This window comes from Myxine glutinosa, chromosome 4 (genome assembly GCF_964187855.1).
Source record: "Myxine glutinosa chromosome 4, kmMyxGlut1.1, whole genome shotgun sequence".
NCBI classification, from domain to species: domain Eukaryota; kingdom Metazoa; phylum Chordata; class Myxini; order Myxiniformes; family Myxinidae; genus Myxine; species Myxine glutinosa.
The window spans coordinates 177,393,549-177,412,095 of NC_136264.1; the positions used below are offsets into that span (position 1 = coordinate 177,393,549).

General features: G+C 44.7%; 1 protein-coding gene across 4 annotated transcripts in view; it reads left to right on the top strand.

The window, feature by feature from the left end:
* The window catches only part of TSGA10 (testis specific 10), a 272,162-nt gene that overhangs the window by 121,300 nt on the left and 132,315 nt on the right, over positions 1 to 18,547 (top strand). For all 4 annotated transcript variants that reach the window (XM_078776738.1, XM_078776741.1, XM_078776742.1 and 1 more), the window contains exons 11-13: positions 11,037 to 11,114; positions 11,206 to 11,357; positions 11,456 to 11,571. In XM_078776738.1, the coding sequence (XP_078632864.1) occupies positions 11,037 to 11,114; positions 11,206 to 11,357; positions 11,456 to 11,571 (346 nt within the window). The remainder of the gene's footprint in view (positions 1 to 11,036; positions 11,115 to 11,205; positions 11,358 to 11,455; positions 11,572 to 18,547) is intronic.

The following is an 18,547-nucleotide window of genomic DNA, read 5'->3' on the forward strand; positions in this document are numbered from 1 at the left end:
TCGCCTTCGCGCTGTTGAAACCAAAGCATTCAGAATCATTGGAATCTCCCGCGATGAAGCTAATTCCAAGGGCCTCTCACTCACTCACCGCAGGCAGGTTGGTGGTCTTTCCGTCTTCTTCCGACTCCTCTCTGGCCTTGCCCCCCCAGCTCTCTCTGGGCTCTGTCCCGCAAATATTCCTACAGGTCGCGCAAGATCTGCCTGCAACCCTCTTTTGGTTAAACTGCCAAAAGCAAGACTCTCTGCTCACCTTCACTCCTTCATACCTCTTTTCTCCCGCCTCTGGAACAAACTCCCTCACTCTCTTCAATCCCACTCCACCCTCCAAGTCTTTAAAACAGCTGTTCACCACCATCTCTTATCTTCCCCCATCCAAAACCTTGATCTTTTCTACCCCCGCTAATTTCACCCCAATTCCCCTTTTTGAAATACCAACTTCTGTCCTGGAAGTCCTTGGTGTCCTTGTGCTTTATACTTCTCCCCCCCCCCCCCCCCTCCCATGCCTCCTCCCCCCGGGCCCTCTCCCTTCCACACATCTCCCTGCTCTCGGATGTTGTGTTTGTGTGCTTCCCCTTTTCTCCCCATCTTGTCTTCCGCTCCCTCTTTTTGTGTATTTTGTTTGTCTGGTCGATTTGTTTGTGAAGTAAATGTTAGCTCTTTCACGAGCCTCGATTCAGTATACAAACAAAAAAATAAATAAATAAAAATAAATAAATAAATAGGGAAACAAACTATATTTGGAGGTCAAAAGGGCAAAGGTCAACTCGAGGTCAAACTTCCAAAATTATCATTTTTCATCTGAAAAATCGTCAATTTTCTTCCTATTGATCCGAGCTTTGATCAAGATTGTCAATTTTAATCTTGATGAAATGGACAATTTGCTGTATCAATGGAATTATTTTTCTTTGGGTGGGGGGGGGGGGGGTGCGTAATTTGCAAGTATCATGCTACGCATGACGTCTTCTTGTTTGTGTGTTTGTTTGTCACCAGCCTACAGGTCACAATTCTAAACCGATCGTCACAAGACTTCACCAAGTTGTATGGGTCGTCCCAATTGAGAAGCCTATTGTTTTTGGGGTCAAAAGATCAAAAGGTCAACATAGACCAAAGGTCACCAACTTTGCCAAATTTCTAAAATCCTCAATTTTCATCCGATTGACTTGAAACTTTAAGAGGATTTGCATATCTGGTCACTGAATTCAACCACCAAGTATTTTTGAGGTCAACATAGGCCAAATTTCTAAAATCCTCAATTTTCATCCAATTGACTTGCAATTTGTAGAGGACTTGCATATCTGGTCACTGAATTCAACCACCAAGTATATTTGAGGTCAACATAGGCCAAAAGGTCAATATAGGCCACATTTCTAAAATCCTCAATTTTCATCTGATTGACTTGAAATTTGAAGAGACTTGCATATCTGGTCACTGAATTCAACCACCAAGTATTTTTGAGGTCAACATAGGCCAAAAGGTCAACATAGGCCATATTTCTAAAATCCTATATTTTCATCGAATTGACTTGAAAACTGAACAGCATTTGCATATTGAGTCACTAAATAGGGAAAGTAACTATTTTTGAGGTCAAAGGGTCAAAGGTCAACTCAAGGTCAACATTACAAAATCATCGTTTTTCATCTGAAAAATCGTCACTTTTCTTCCTGTTGACCCGAGCTTTGATCAAGATTGTCAATTTTAATCTTGATGAAATGGACAATTTGCTGTATCAATGGAATTTTTTTTCTTGGGGGTGGGGGGTGGATTTTGCAAGTATCATGCTCTGCATGACGTCTTCTTCTTCTTGTTTATTTATTGTCCTTTTCTCGATACATAGATTGTCTTCGTTCAGGCTCAACCTATCTGCACAACCATATTTCAGTCATGTAGAAATAGGGTGACAAGAGAGAACAGTACACCATTGTGCTTCAAAGAAATGCTGTAAAGCACATGATAAATTTTAAGAAAGAATGAAAAGACTTTTCTTGATGGTGAACGTCCAGTTTGCACCTGTACTTTAGCGGTAAACCTAGCGATGTGGTCTGCCCAGAAGAGTTCATATTTTATGGTCTGTGTTTAAGGTGAACTTGGTGAACTCTTGGTGAACGTCATCTCGGGATATGCTCCGCAGGTTGGTCGGAGCGATGAAGAGAAGGACAAGTTCTGGTGTGCAATAGAGAAGCTGATGGAAAACGTGAAAGATGAGGAAGTTGTTGTGGTAGGAGGAGACCTAAATGGACATGTGGGAAGGAGTATGGACGGTTTTGAGGGAGTTCATGGGGGTTACGGATATGGTGTGAGAAATGGAGAAGGTGCAAGGATTTTGGAGTTTGCTGATGGAGCTGATTTGTTGATTTGTAATACTCAGTTCCAGAAATAGGATAATAAGCTTATTACATACACGTCAGGTGGGTAGACGACAACCGTCGTCTACCTGCTGGTGTGTAGGCGAGATAGGGAGCACCTCCGGGACACAAGGGGAGGAGGCTGTTTCACAGCACCACTTGGTTGTCTGCGAAATAAGGGTGAAAGGTGCGAGGAGGACTTGGCGGGTGAAGTACCAACCGAGAATGAAGGTGTGCAGGTTGAAAGAGGTGAAAGTGAGGGAGGCATTAAAAGAGAGGCTGAGTGTGGTAGAGGATGATGTGGTTGAGCTTGAAAGTGGTTGGATGTCAATGAAAGATAGTCTGTTGGGAGCCGTTGGTGAGGGATGTGGATGGACAAAAGGACCACCGAGGCACTGGGAAACATGGTGGTGGGATGATGAAGTTGGAAAGAGGATTGACGAGAAGAGGAAGAAGTTCAAGGAGTGGCAGAAGGCGAAGGGTATGGGGGCAGAACAGGCAGGGCATGAAAGTTATAAGGCTGCAAAGAAAGAGGTAGCAAAGGCGCAGGAGGCATGTAGGAAAATGTTCGGAGAACACTTGGATTTGGAAGAAGGTCAGAGAGCGGTATTCAGGATTGCAAAGCAGATAGCGAAAGAGAGGTGTGATGTGATGGGGATGAGTTGCTTGAAGGATGAAGTGGGACAAATCGTTGTGGACCCAGATGGAATTAAAGGAAGATGGAAGAGATATATGGAAATATTGTTGAATGCAGAGAATGAATGTGATGGCAACAGAAAGAGTAACCCAGTTTTAGGACCTGCAGAGAAGATAACCGAGAAGGAAGTTGAGTAAGCGATAAAAGCAATGAAGTGTAGAAAAGCAGGAGGGCCGACGGGAGTTGTGGGAGATATGTTGAAGGCTGCAGGAAGTTGGGGTGTGAAGAGAATAACAGAGAGCTGTAATCTGGTGGTGAAAGAAGGCCGCATTCCAGTGGATTGAGAACTGAGTACCCTCGTCCCTCTATATAAGGGGAAAGGTGATCCTCTGGACTGTGCCTCGTATGGAGCGATAAAGTTATTGGAGCATGGAATGAATGTATTGGAAAGGGTGTTGGAGAGGAGGATAAGGAAGAAAGTGAAGATTGACGAAATGCAGTTTGGATTTATGCCAGGAAGAGGAACGACAGACGCGCTTTTTATTGCGAGGCAGTTGCAGGAGAAGTACATGGAGAAGAGGAAGAAGTTGTTTCCTGGGTTTGTTGATCTGGAGAAAGCATTCGATAGGGTTCCACGTGAAGTAGTGACATGGGCATTGGGGAAGTTAGGAGTGGAGGATTGGTTGATCAGAGTAGTGATGGCAATGTACAAAAGAGCGCGCACAGCTGTAAGGACGAAGGACGGGAACAGTGGTGAGTTTGAGGTGAAGGTGGGAGTGCATCATTGGTCGGTACTAAGTCCACTACTATTTGTAGCTGTGATGGAAATGCTGGCTTGGAACGTAAAGGAGGGTTTACCGTGGGAGTTGTTGTATGCAGATGATCTCGTGTTGATTGCAGAAAGTATGGATGGACTGAAGGAGAAGATGAACAAGTGGAAGGAATGTATGGAGACAAAAGGTCTGAAGGTGAATATTGGAAAAAGGAAGGTGATGGCAAGTGGTAAAGCATGTGGTGAGGTGGAAAGAACTGGGAAGTGGCCGTGTGCTGTGTGCAGGAAGGGTGTCGGAGTGAATTCCATTCATTTGTACAATGTGCGCTGAGTGGGTTCATCAAAAATGTAGTGGTTTGAGAGGGTCATTAACCAGTGTGGCAGCTACATTGAAGTGTAACGTGTGCACAGAGGGAGCTGCAGATGGAGGAAATGTTGAGTTGGATCTTGGAGACGGCGTGAAGCTGGAAGGTGTGAAAACATTTTGTTACCTAGCAGACATGCTGAATGGAGAAGGTGGATCAGACTCAGCAACAGTTGCTAGAGTGAGATGTGCATGGAAGAAGCTTCGGGAACTGAGTGGCGTGCTGATGAGGAGGGGAGTGTCGTTGAAGCTGAAGGGAAAGGTGTATGGTGCCTGTGTGAGAAGTGTTATGATTTATGGGATCGAGACATGGGTAATGAACGTAGAGCAGCAACGAAGGCTGGTAAGGGTGGAAATGCGAATGGTTCAGTGGATGTGTGGAGTATCGTTGAGAGAGAGGAAGACAAATGATGAATTGCGAAAGATGATGGGAATAGAGCCTGTGATGGATGCTGTGAAGAGAAACAGGTAAGATGGTTTAGTCATGTGTTGAGGAAGGATGAAAGTGACTTGTTGAGAAGAGTGATGGAAATGAATGTAGAAGGAAGTAGAGGATGGGGAATACCGAGAAAGACTTGGCTAAAGATGGTCGAAGAAGAAATGCAGGCAAGGGGGTTAACAAGGGGAGATGCAGAAAATAGGGCAAAATGGAGAAGATTGTCATGGGGACCGCAAGGCTAACCCCCGCTCTTGCAGAGAAAATGGCCTTAAAATGCCTGTTGTTTAAGGGTGAGATCCTTCCCCACCCTCAAAACACCCAATGAAAAGACCATGGCAACAAGGAAAAATGTAAATTTGTTTGGCAAAAAGCATCTTGTGTCTTGTGAATATATATCTTTTTATAATAGAGCAAACGTATATGGTGTTGTTTGTATGTTTATTTGTGACTAAAACGTCTTCTTATTCTTCAAATATAATTAACACCTTAAACACATTCCGTGAACTCTTAATTTCGTACTGTTGGAATATAAATTTTGACCTTTTAGACTGCTGAGAGCCCTCAGACCTTTGACGACCCTTTATGTCCCTCAAGACCCTTAAGACCACCAAGACCCCTGAAGACCCAAAATGCCCTTAAAGACTTTCCGCCCCTCCCCACCCCCCATGATCCCCAATCCACCATCACCACCACGAACCCCCACCCACCATCCCTCACTCCCTGAGAAAGCAGACATGGTCAAAGATGCCTACACCTCTGAAACGACGTGTGGTGAGGCGTGCGGAGCATGCAGATTCACGCTCGTAATAATAATAATAACTAGAACTGCCAATTTATAACTGCTGGCAGTGATGACTGGGTACCACAAGAAGTCCTGCTTTGATACAACCCTGCTTTCATCGGACACTCGTGACACATTTCGTCCTCTTTATAAAACCGAATTCAGTATTGGATTTAAAAAAATTTTTTTTTAATATGAGAGGACCTCCAAGGTCTTTTGGGATCCTCAGGGTTTTTTAGGTCTTCGGAGTCCTCGGGGTCTTTTGGGTCCTCAGGGTCCACCATCCTCCCAGATTCATAGGGGATCCTCTACCCATTAAATCACTGAGTCTGTTAAAATATTTTTAACACAAACATGGCTGTTATATGAAAAGGATTGGATTTTAGCATGACAGTGGAGTCCTTACCTCTAGCTCAAATTGCAGCTTTTGTTAAGTCAGCTATGAAAATCTGCTTACTGACAAATGCCATGAATAATTGTGTATCTCAGGAAATTCAGGCCTTTCTTGCATATCTAAAGACCAAAAAGCAATCTTTGAGCAACTAACCTTGATACAACTAATAATTGAAAGATCAAAAAAGATTGATCTTTCCCTCAGCAGATAAAGGATAAGCTGTGGTATAGTAATGGATGACAGTAAAAGCAGAAATTGGCTCATGATCCCACATCTAAACAACAATGTGAATTAAATGTGAATTGGCTTAAATGAGCGGTGCGAGCAAGTCATACGGCAATATATTATTTTCTTTACAGGAGTGAGGCACATGGAAGAAGAGCAAGGTGAAGATGACAGTGGGACAAATATCAAGGGAATTAATGAACAGGAAAAGAGCAAAGGGGGGAGAGGAGGAAACACTGAAAGTAGCAAGTAAGATTAATGGGGGTAATAAAGATCATGAGTCAGAATGGGGGGGATGACGAGATGGTGGTTGCTTGAATTCCTGAAGGGAAGAGTGAGACGAACAACCTTTGGAAGGTCGTTCCATAGATGGGAGAAGTTTTTTAAAAGAGTTGAGTTGTGCAGTCAGCCTGGATTTTGGAAAGTTTAACCAGGAGGGGGTTACTGGAAGAATGCATCCTAGTTTAGATAGGGAAGGTCGGTAGACTGAGAGAGCAGAGGGAGTAATATCGGAGAATATTATTTTCGGAGGATGGGAACAGTGGTGAGTTTGAGGTGAAGGTGGGGGTGCATCAGGGGTCGGTACTAAGTCCACTACTATTTGTAGCTGTGATGGAGGTGCTGGCTCAGAACGTAAAGGAGGGTTTACCGTGGGAGTTGTTGTATGCAGATGATCTGGTGTTGATTGCGGAAAGTATGGATGGACTGAAGGAAAAGATGAACACGTGGAAGGAATGTCATACCTTTGGAATGTCATACCACAGTAGAAAACAGAGACTGACCTGCCTGTGATATGGGAGCAACAGACCCTGCGCTTTGCCCCCATCACGGGAGATTTAAATACTGTTGAGAGCTTTAGATTCCACAGAACCCAGGAGAGATAGGAAGATGTGATGCTGGGGCACCAGCCAATAGTTGAGAACAGTACCCCATTGAGCTTTGGACAAAGGTCTTATAGACTGTGAGGAGCTCTTGGAAAGAAAAGACTTGGATCAACGGAGTATGCCCAGCTTTGGAGGCTAGCTCTGCTTTGTATTTAGCACAGGAAATGTCATGGATGAGGCCTAGAAGTTCAAGAGATTGAACCTCCTCCAGTGGTGAAAAAGGCAATAGCTAAGTGGTGTCACGTGGTTCCCTCAATTAACACTGAAAGAACCACAGAAGGCAAACAAGGGTTAATGGAGGCGTTTTGAATCCAACTATACAACAACACAACAACATGCATTTTAAGGCCATTTTCCCTGCCAGAGCGGGGGTTAGCCTTGCGGTCCCCATGACAATCTTCTCCATCTTGCCCTATTTTCTGCATCTCTCCTTGTTAACCCCCTTGCCCGCATTTCTTCTTCCACCATCTTTGGCCAAGTCTTTCTCGGTCTTCCCCGTCCTCTACTTCCTTCTACATTCATTTCCATCACTCTTCTCAACCAGTCACTTTCATCCTTCCTCAACACATGACCAAACCATCTCAACCTGTTCCTCTTCACAACATCAATCACAGGCTCTATTCCCATCATTTTTCGCAATTCATCATTTGTCTTCCTCTCTCTCAATGATACTCCGCACATCCATCGAACCATTCGCATTTCCACCCTTTCCAAACTTCGTTGCTGCTCTACGTTCATTACCCATGTCTCGCTCCCATAAATCATAACACTTTTCACACATGCAGCATACACCTTTCCCTTCAGCTTCAACGACACTCCCCTCCTCATCAGCACGCCACTCAGTTCCCGAAACTTCTTCCATGCACATCTCACTCTGGCAACCGTTGCCGAGTCTGATCCACCCTCTCCACTCAGCATGTCTGGAGAAGAGGGAGCAAAGTGTCTCCGAAGTCTCCGAGGTAGCAAAGTGTTTTCATACCTTCCAGCTTCACGCCGTCTCCAAGATCCAACTCAACATTTCCTCCATCTGCAGCTCCCTCTGTGCACACCTTACATTTGAATGTAGCTGCCACACTGGTTAATGGCCCTCTCAGACCACTACATTTTTGATGAATCCACTCAGCGCACATTGTACATTGAATGGAGTTCACTCCGACACCCTTCCTGCACACAGCACAGGGCCACTTCCCAGTTCTTTCCACCTCACCACATGCTTTACCACTTGCCATAACCTTCGTCTTTCCGATATTCACCTTCAGACCTTTTGCCTCCATACATTCATTCCACTTGTTCATCTTTTCCTTCAGTCCATCCATACTTTCCGCAATCAACACCAGATCATCTGCATACAACAACTCCCACGGTAAACTCTCCTTTACGTTCTGAGCCAGCACCTCCATCACAGCTACAAATAGTAGTGGACTTAGTACCGACCTCACCACTGTTCCCGTCCTTTGTCCTTACAGCTGTGCGTGCTCTTTTTTACATTGCCATCACTACTCTGATCAACCATTCCTCCACTCCTAACTTCCTCATTGCCCATGCCAATACTTTGCGTGGAACCCTATCGAATGCTTTCTCCAGATCAACAAACCCAAGAAACAACTTCTTCCTCTTCTCCATGTACTTCTCCTGCAACTGCCTCACAATAAAAAGCGCGTCTGTCGTTCCTCTTCCTGGCATAAATCCAAACAGCATTTCGTCGATCTTCACTTTCTTCCTTATCCTCCTCTCCAACACCCTTTCCAATACCTTCATTCCATGCTCCAATAACTTTATCGCTCGGAGACGAGCCACACTCTAGAGGGTCACCTTTCCCCTTGTATAGAGGGACGAGGGTACTCAGTTCCCAATCCACTGGAATGCGGCCTTCTTTCACCGCCAGATTACAGATCTCTGTCATTCTCTTCACACCCCAACTTCCTGCTGCCTTCAACATATCTCCCACAATTCCCGTCGGCCCTCCTGCTTTTCTACTCTTCATTGCTTTTATCGCTTCCTCAACTTCCTTCTCAGTTATCTTCTCTGCCGGTCCTAAAACTGGGTTACTCTCTATGTTGCTGTTCTATGTTTGAATCCAACTATGTGGCGGATTATACGCGAGGGGGAAGAAGAGTACCGACTTACCTGGACGGGTCTCACCGACGTCTTCACCTTGCAAAAATAAACTCAAACAAAAACCGGGTTTATAAATGTAGAGAAAATAATGAAAGGGTTTATTTAACAAAATGGCGGTAACAAGAAAAACGCAACGGTAAAACTAAATTCCTATAGGATCCTCCACACCAGACTTAAACATAGACGAGGGATAAAATCACGTTGGAAAATAATGGTGTGATTTATCGTGCACGTTGCTCTGATTAGGTCGGGGGGTGGGGGGAGGGGTCTCGCCAGGAATTCAAGGCTCCGGAGGTCCGGCCGGGATTGCGCGTGAAACGCTCAAGAACAAGGGAACCAGAGAAGGGCAGGAACAGGGCAAGATTGGAGGGTCAGAGAACAAGAGTGCAGGGTAAGAGTGGAGGGCAGGAAAAAGAGTCCAGGGTCAGCAAGCAAGAGAGAAAATGTCCATCCTCGAGTTATTTTAACGTTGGGTCGTGACGTCATCAGCGCTTCTCCACCAATCAGCAAGCCACTTCTTGCTCGCCTCTGACGTCCTCGGTGGTCCTTGCCAATCGGCACTCTGTTTCCTCCTCGGCCTTCCTTCCACCAATCAGCGGGTAGCTTCTTGCTCCGCCCTGGCCAATCACGAGTCCCTTCTTACCCCGACCTTCCCATTGGTCAACTCCCACCCAATAGTGAGTCGCTTCTTGCTCCGCCCTGGCCAATCACGGCTCCTCGGGTGTGGCTTCGGCCTGATTGTCTTCCGTGGCGATGTAGCTGGTGCGTCCCAAATGGCAGTGTTCAGAACTGGCTTCCGGTTGGTTTTATGGTTATTATTGAGTGCAATTAATGGGCCTTTCTTCACTAGTGTCTATTGTGGTGCCAAAATAGCCAAAGGATAAATCACATAGGGTAAGACTTACAAGGGATAATTTATCCTTATGCCCTAATCTAGTTAACATGCCCCACCTCCTCGTGACGTGGACGAAGATACACCTTACTCCGACATTCGGCTAAACAGAACTTACTACATGGTGATGGTTCTTACCCGACATCCAGAGCATGATACCTACACAAATCCACCTGACTCTACATATCACTACCCACACAAACATAACAGTTGGTTAGTTTGACAACCCTTTCGAAACGATAGGATAACAGGACTTTTTCCAGGATTGAAGGACAAGCTCCATTTATCAGACCAGTAAGGCTGTAAAATAAACAAGGTGTTAAAAGCTAGATTATGATTCACAAATCGCACACAAAATATAGCATTTACATAAACTGTATTATCCAGACTGCCTGCCTCATGTCTAGCACATATTGCTAGTTGAGATTCGCGTGACACTGCTTTAATGGTCTGAATGACATTCTTGCTACGATTACCCCCCCTCCTGCTGTGACCAATCACAAGGTGGCTAACTGGAAAGCTCTTTGTGATTGCATAGTTTACTTTGCACTGACTTGAGCAGTGATCACCTTGTTGATACGCATTACGCATGCATGCATATATATGAACCTGAGCTAAACACTGTCCCCTTGCTTGTTGTGTCCAATATTGGTCCCACGGCCCAAGCTGTCCCACGGTATATTGCCATTTTTCCATCTTCTCACTCTTCCATGAGCCTAAATTTTGTATTCAAAAACTTTTGTTCTAAAACCCTGTAGAGACATTTCAATACAGAGAGATTGTCACACATAAAAGTCACGGTACAAAGCGGACTTGCATTGGCAGAGCTCTGCACCTTTCCTAACTCTTGGCCATAATGGACAGTCCGAATTGATTTGTTGCTGGATACTATACTGGGGAAAGAGAGCAGGTGGGAGAGAATTTGGAAAATTTGGGCTCACATTTTTACAACCAGATGTATGCAGATTTAAGCTCACATTTTTACAACCAAATTAACAGGAGATTATTATTATTCAGGAGAATGTTTGGTTGTCCGTGTCTTGCATCCTGAAACGTCTAACTCGTGTCTTGCATCCTATAAGATTTATGGACTGAGGAAGGAGGTTCCACAAGTAAGAGAAGAGAGGAATATAGGAGTGTAGGTGATCTTTGCTTTAGATATTAATAACATTTTGGCTTTTGCTGCAGATACTGCAGGACACTGGAGCAAAGGAGCGAGCGCGCTTAGAGCAAAAGCTCGAGGACATGAAGACCAATACACTAATGGTAAATAAAATTTCCTTGTTGGTGTTTTATCATCACCCACTTCGCATTGCTGTTTGTTGGAAATTATTTACTCTACCACGTATGCTTACAGGTGGATTTGGAGCGTGCAGAGCTAAGTAAGCACATGGAGAATCGTGCAGACACTGAGGCTCGCTTAACCAATCAGTTAGCACATGAACGTGAAGCACGAGTGCAATGCGACATTGACTTGGCGCAGTGCACATCTAAGGTCTCCGCACTGAGGTAAATACTCAAACAGACTGTCCAGCTCTGCACACATATGCCCATGACCCTCTTTTCATTCGCATGCCATTTGTTATCCCATCCACATCTCATTTAAGGCTGTTGCAGAAACAGACTGAAAATTCATTGACAGATGCTCAACAGCAGTTGGCATTGTACGCTGGGGAATTTCAGTCAATCCACAACATCATCGATCAGAGAGAAGAGACGCTGGGTATATATTTACGCATTTAGCTGTTTCTTTCTTTACAATGTAGAAAATGATTTGTGCAGCATTGATTCCCGAACATAAAAGAAACAATTACATAACGTCTTTACTGACCATAATGGGTTGTTTTTTTTTGAGGGCCAGATAAAATTTCCAAGCAGTACGTTCAGGGGTTACTTGTTCTTTCAGAAATTATTTGCGTAAAGACATTTTCATTGGTTTAAATAATAAGATAAAATGCACCCTAATTTCTAATTTTAATGATTGATACTTTGGCGAACCTTCTTTCATGTAGGACATTTTGCCTTTAATTGGCATATTTGCCAATTTGGCATATTTGTTTTCTGAGGAGTTTGTAGATAGTGTGGTGAGTGTGACTAGAGTGAGTGATAGGTTGATGATGGTGAAAATGATGATTGGAAAGCTCTTGGTGAACGTCATCTCGGGATATGCTCCGCAGGTTGGTCGAAGCGATGAAGAGAAGGACAAGTTCTGGTGTGCGATAGAGAAGCTGATGGAAAACGTGAAAGATGAGGAAGTTGTTGTTGTAGGAGGAGACCTAAATGGACATGTGGGAAGGAGTATGGATGGTTTTGAGGGAGTTCATGGGGGTTACGGATATGGTGTGAGAAATGGAGAAGGTGAAAGGATTTTGGAGTTTGCTGATGGAGCTGATTTGTTGATTTGTAATACTCAGTTCCAGAAAGAGGATAATAAGCTTGTTACGTACACGTCAGGTGGGTCGACGACAACCGTTGACGACCTGATGGTGCGTAGGCGAGATAGGAGGCACCTCCGGGACACAAAGGTGATCCCGGGGGAGGAGGCTGTTTCACAGCACCACTTGGTTGTCTGCGACATAAGGGTGAAAGGTGCGAGGAGAGCTCGGCGGGTGAAGTACCAACCGAGAATGAAGGTGTGGAGGTTGAAAGAGGTGACAGTAAGGGAGGCATTAAAAGAGAGGCTGAGTAGGGTCGAGGATGATGTGGTTGAGCTTTAAAGTGGTTGGATGTCAATGAAAGCTAGTCTGTTGGGAGCCGTTGGTGAGGTATGTGGATGGACAAAAGGACCACCGAGGCACTCGGAAACATGGTGGTGGGATGATGAAGTTGGAAAGAGGATTGACGAGAAGAGGAAGAAGTTCAAGGAGTGGCAGAAGGCGAAGGGTACGGGAGCAGAAACAGCAGAGCATGAAAGTTATAAGGCAGCCAGGAAGGCTGCAAAGAAAGAGGTAGCGTAGCAAAGGCGCAGGAGGCATGGAGGAAAATGTTCGGAGAACGCTTGGATTCGGAAGAGGGTCAGAAAGCAGTATTCAGGATTGCGAAGCAGATAGCGAAAGAGAGGTGTGATGTGATGTGGTTGAGTTGCTTGAAGGATGAAGTGGGACAAATCGGTCGACCCAGATGGAATTAAAGGAAGATGGAAAAGATATATGGAAATGCTGTTGAATACAGAGAATGAATGGGATGGCAACATAGAGAGTAACCCAGTTTTAGGACCGGCAGAGAAGATAACTGTGAAGGAAGTTGAGGAAGCGATAAAAGCAATGAAGGGTAGAAAAGCGGGAGGGCCGACGGAAGTTGTGGGAGATATGTTGAAGACAGCAGGAAGTTGGGGTGTGAAGAGAATGACAGAGATCTGTAATCTGGTGGTGAAAGAAGGCCGCATTCCAGTGGATTGGGAACTGAGTACCCTCGTCCCTCTATACAAGGGGAAAGGTGACCCTCTGGAGTGTGGCTCATACCGAGCGATAAAGTTATTGGAGCATGGAATGAAGGTATTGGAAAGGGTGTTGGAGAGGAGGATAAGGAAGAAAGTGAAGATCGACGAAATGCAGTTTGGATTTATGCCAGGAAGAGGAACGACAGACGCGCTTTTCATTGTGAGGCAGTTGCAGGAGAAGTACATGGAGAAGAGGAAGAAGTTGTTTCTTGGGTTTGTTGATCTGGAGAAAGCATTCGATAGGGTTCCACGCAAAGTATTGACATGGGCATTGAGGAAGTTAGGAGTGGAGGAATGGTTGATCAGAGTAGTGATGGCAATGTACAAAAGAGCGCTCACAGCTGTAAGGACGAAGGGCGGGAACAGTGGTGAGTTTGAGGTGAAGGTGGGAGTGCATCAGGGGTCAGTACTAAGTCCACTACTATTTGTAGCTGTGATGGAGGTGCTGGCTCAGAACGTAAAGGAGGGTTTACCGTGGGAGTTGATGTATGCAGATGATCTGGTGTTGATTGCGGAAAGTGTGGATGGACTGAAGGAAAAGATGAACAAGTGGAAGGAATGTATGGAGACAAAAGGTCTGAAGGTGAATATCGGAAAGACGAAGGTGATGGCAAGTGGTAAAGCATGTGGTGAGGTGGAAAGAACTGGGAAGTGGCCGTGTGCTGTGTGCAGGAAGGGTGTCGGAGTGAACTCCATTCAATGTACAATGTGCGCTGTGTGGGTTCATCAAAAATGTAGTGGTCTGAGAGGGTCATTAACCAGTGTGGCAGCTACATTCAAATGTAAGGTGTGCACAGAGGGAGCTGCAGATGGAGGAAATGTTGAGTTGGATCTTGGAGACGGCGTGAAGCTGGAAGGTGTGAAAACATTTTGCTACCTCGGAGACATGCTGAATGGAGAAGGTGGATCAGACTCGGCAACGGTTGCTGGAGTGAGATGTGCATGGAAGAAGTTTCGGGAACTGAGTGGCGTGCTGATGATGAGGGGAGTGTCGTTGAAGCTGAAGGGAAAGGTGTATGCTGCATGTGTGAGAAGTGTTATGATTTATGGGAGCGAGACATGGGTAATGAACGTAGAGCAGCAACGAAGGTTGGAAAGGGTGGAAATGCGAATGGTTGGACGGATGTGCGTATCGTTGAGAGAGAGGAAGACAAATGATGAATTGCGAAAGATGATGGGAATAGAGCCTGTGATTGATGCTGTGAAGAGGAACAGGTTGAGATGGTTTGGTCATGTGTTGAGGAAGGATGAAAGTGACTGGTTGAGAAGAGTGATGGAAATAAATGTAGAAGGAAGTAGAGGACGGGGAAGACCGAGAAAGACTTGGCTAAAGATGGTGGAAGAAGAAATGCGGTCAAGGGGGTTAACAAGGAGAGATGCAGAAAATAGGGCAAAATGGAGAAGATTGTCATGGGGACCGCAAGGCTAACCCCCGCTCTAGTCGGGAAAATGGCCTTTAAAATGCATGTTGTTGTTGTTTTTGGCATATTTGCTCAATCTGTGACCTGGAACACTCTTTCAGGTGACCAGTCTTTAAGCGGAATGTAGCATGTACAGTAAAGTCCTGCTTCAATGAATACACAATCCAAAAAAATGATCAGTTTCGAGATAATAGGAAATTAACACGAAAGTACTATAAAAAGCAAAACTGTTTAAAATGTATATATCAGTCTGTCAAAAAAGTGTAGAGAGAATGAACAATTTCCATGTCGATTGGTGAGGACCACCACCTCCCATCACCCCATCTCTCCGCCCCAATTTTAATTTTATCTCCGCCACCAAAGGTGGATGGAGGTTATGTTTTCACCCCTGTCTGTCCGTTTGTCCATTTGTTTGTTTGTTTGTGAACAATATATCTAAAAAGGTTGTTGACGGATTTGGACGAAATTTGGCAGAGAGGTAGCATACTGTATGTGACAAGGACGAAATGATTAGTTTATTTATGTTTCCATCTTATCTAGCACGTGCATTCCCCCATACTCCTCAAGCTTATCCGCAGAGCCTCTATTAGGCGCCCACGGTGCCCGCAGCCGCAGGGGGCCACCCACAAAGAAGAGCCTCCCACATCAGCTAAAGCATCTTAAAAGTCCAGTTGTGCAACACAGACGTTTCCAATAATATGAGTCTGCATGCCTACCAGCTGCCAATCGCTTCACTGATGGGTTTAATCAAAGACATCATGTTGCACTTCACAACCATATGGCATATCTATCTGTAAATCTCAAAGAGGATGAAAAATACAGTGAAACGCGTGAGAAATGGACCTTTCGTGGCAGAGCTGTTGTTGTTACCTCGGCCACCAAAGGTGGATGGAGGTTATATTTTCACCCCTGTCTGTCGGTCCGTTTGTCCGTTTGTTTGCTTGTGAACAAAATATCTCGAAAAGTTGTAGACGGATTCGGACGAAATTTGGCAGAGAGGTAGTGTATGTGACAAGGACGAAATGTTTAGATTTTGGTGAATATCCGGATTCGGATCCGACTACTATAATTTTTTAAGTGGTTCTTTGCCATTGGGAGATAGGGCCAACAACGATACAAAGCAGGATATCTCAAAAAGTTGTGGACGGATTTGGACGACACTTGGTGGACCGGTTGGGTGTCTGACAAGGACGATTCGTTTAGATTTCGGTGAAGATCTGAATATGAATTCGGATATGAGAATTATTTAATTATTTTAAAGTGATTCTTCACCATTGAGTGATCAGGATAAAACCAACATATAGCAGGATAGACCGGGCAATTACGGATGGAAACAAGCTCTATGAGGCGACAATCAATGGCGGATTTGCTACACGCACGGGAGGAAGTTTGAAAGAGGAAGCAGAAGCGGCAAGATTTACCTCACGGTCCGCGCGCCCCAGCGTCTTCACCTTGTGGAAAGTAACTCACGAACGAAAACGGAATTTATGGTACAAAAATAAACACGTTTATTTCACGGAATCCGAGAACAATGGACGGGATGATAAATAACTAAGACCTAGGTTGGGATCCCACTCACAGACTTCAACAACAGCACAGTGGAATGAATTAAGGAAATAAATCGTTGTGGGCTGTGGGTGCGTCTTAGCTCGATCAGTAGTAAGGTCCATTCACGTCATCCAGCCTCGGCTCCGGTGTCGGCCCAAGCAGGCCTCGACGCACCCCCGTCCACGAGGCCCCGACAAGGCCTCCCGCGTGGAGTGGGCGTGCAACCTGACTCCGCAACCATGCAACGTCCTCTCGGATTCAGCACGGCCCACCGATGCACCCAACGTTCGTGGCGAGAGGGTCGAAGGCGAAGGGACCAAACGAGCAGGGCAAGGCAAGGGCAGAAGAACAAGAGCAAGAAGAAGGGTCGAGACAGAAGTCCGGGCAGGATGGATCCAGGGACGAGAAGAAGAAAATGTCGACTCGATCGTCGGTTTGTCAATCGCCTCATGACGTAAGCCCTCTTTTTCTCCAATCCCTGCCTCGCTTCTCGACCTCTCGAATGTTCTTCTCGCGTCTGTTCTTCCCATTGGCCGAGCGCTTTGCGCCGTGATGTTAATCCATCCCGGGGTGGGCGTGGCCTCAGCCTGCCTGTCCGATGTTTCATCGCCATGGTCTAACACTGCGCGGTCGCTTGCTGTCTGCTCTTCCGGTCAGTTTTTTCGTCTTGTGGCGGAGGGGGATTTAATTAGTGTGTGCACCAATGGATCTGTCTACTGTCTATTAGTGCATTGCCATATGGGACACCGGAATGATCACAGAGGAGACGACACACCGGGGAATTAGCATAAACCCAAGAAATACTTAACATGCCTCATTCCTCGTAATGGGGACGAAGATACACCTTAATCCGACAAACCGGGCTAGACAGGTCCCTGACTTACATACATCGAGTTGATTCTTCTTCTTCGCGACATCGGAGCACCTACCTAGGCAGATCTACCTGGATCTATATATGCCCTACCCAACCGACATAACAATAACTATATACTGTATATATATATATGTATATATATATATATATATATATATATATATATATATATATATATGTATATATATATATATATATATATATATATATATATATATATATATATATATATATATACACACAGTCATGTGAAAAAGTAAGTGCACCCCATGTAAAGTTTTGACTTTTTCAACATATTTCAACATACAGCTATTTGATCTTCATTTCAACGATATTGATCGATAAAGGTGATATAATATAACAAATATCATGAAACATTTACATTTTGTAGTCCATTGTATAATTTAAATAAACATAAATGCAAATTTCGCATGTGTAAAAAATAAGTACACCCTTGGCTCTAACAGGTGGTATTGCCCCCTTTGGCAGAAACAACCTCAAGTCGGCGTTTCTTATAATTGTCTACCAGTCTCTGGCATCGACTGGGAGAAACCGAGTTTGATTGGATTTCATGAAAAAGCTCAAATGCACCTCCTTCATTTTTCGGATCGATTCAGTTCAAACTTTGCATAATCAGGTCCGGGTTGCCGTTGTGAAGGACGTTGTTGCACACTTGTTCAATCAGAATGTCGCGTCTTGGACCCCAGGGCATCACTGCTTGCAGTTTTCATTTCTTATTGTTTCCATATTATTTCCAGTAACATCCCTACATCCTTTTTCATTTAAAAAATTTTTTTACCCTCGCCAGAGTAGAGGGTATTGCATTTGAGTCCGTTTGTTTGTTACTTGCCGGAAAAGATTCTGGCAAGTATGTTGATCTGTTCGTTTGTCTGTCTGTTTGCCTGTCTGTTTGTCTGTCTGTTTGTCTGTCTGTCTGTCTGTTTGCAGCACTACGTCTACACTGTTGCACGTAGAATCGCCAAACTTTGCACACGTATTTGTCTTGCCCTGGAATAGACTGTGCCCAATTGATGACGTCATTGGTCACGTGGTTCGGCCGCCATCTTTGAAAAACCGAAAAACTTTGCACCTCTATATCTCCGAAAGTGCTGAATAGAAAACATTGAGACATGGCTCATTGTAAAGAACTCTCCATGGGGAATAAAATATGTTAATGATGACGTCATCGGTCACGTGGTTCGGCCGTCATCTTGGAAAAACCGAAAAACTTTGCACCTCCATATCTCTGAAAGTGCTGAATATAAAAAATTGAGACATGGCTCGTTGTAAAGAACTCTCCATGGGGAATAAAATATGTTAATGATGACGTCATAGGTCACGTGGTTAGGCCGCTATCGGAAAAACCGAAAAAGTTTGCACCTCTATATCTCCAAAAGCACTGAATATAAATAATTGA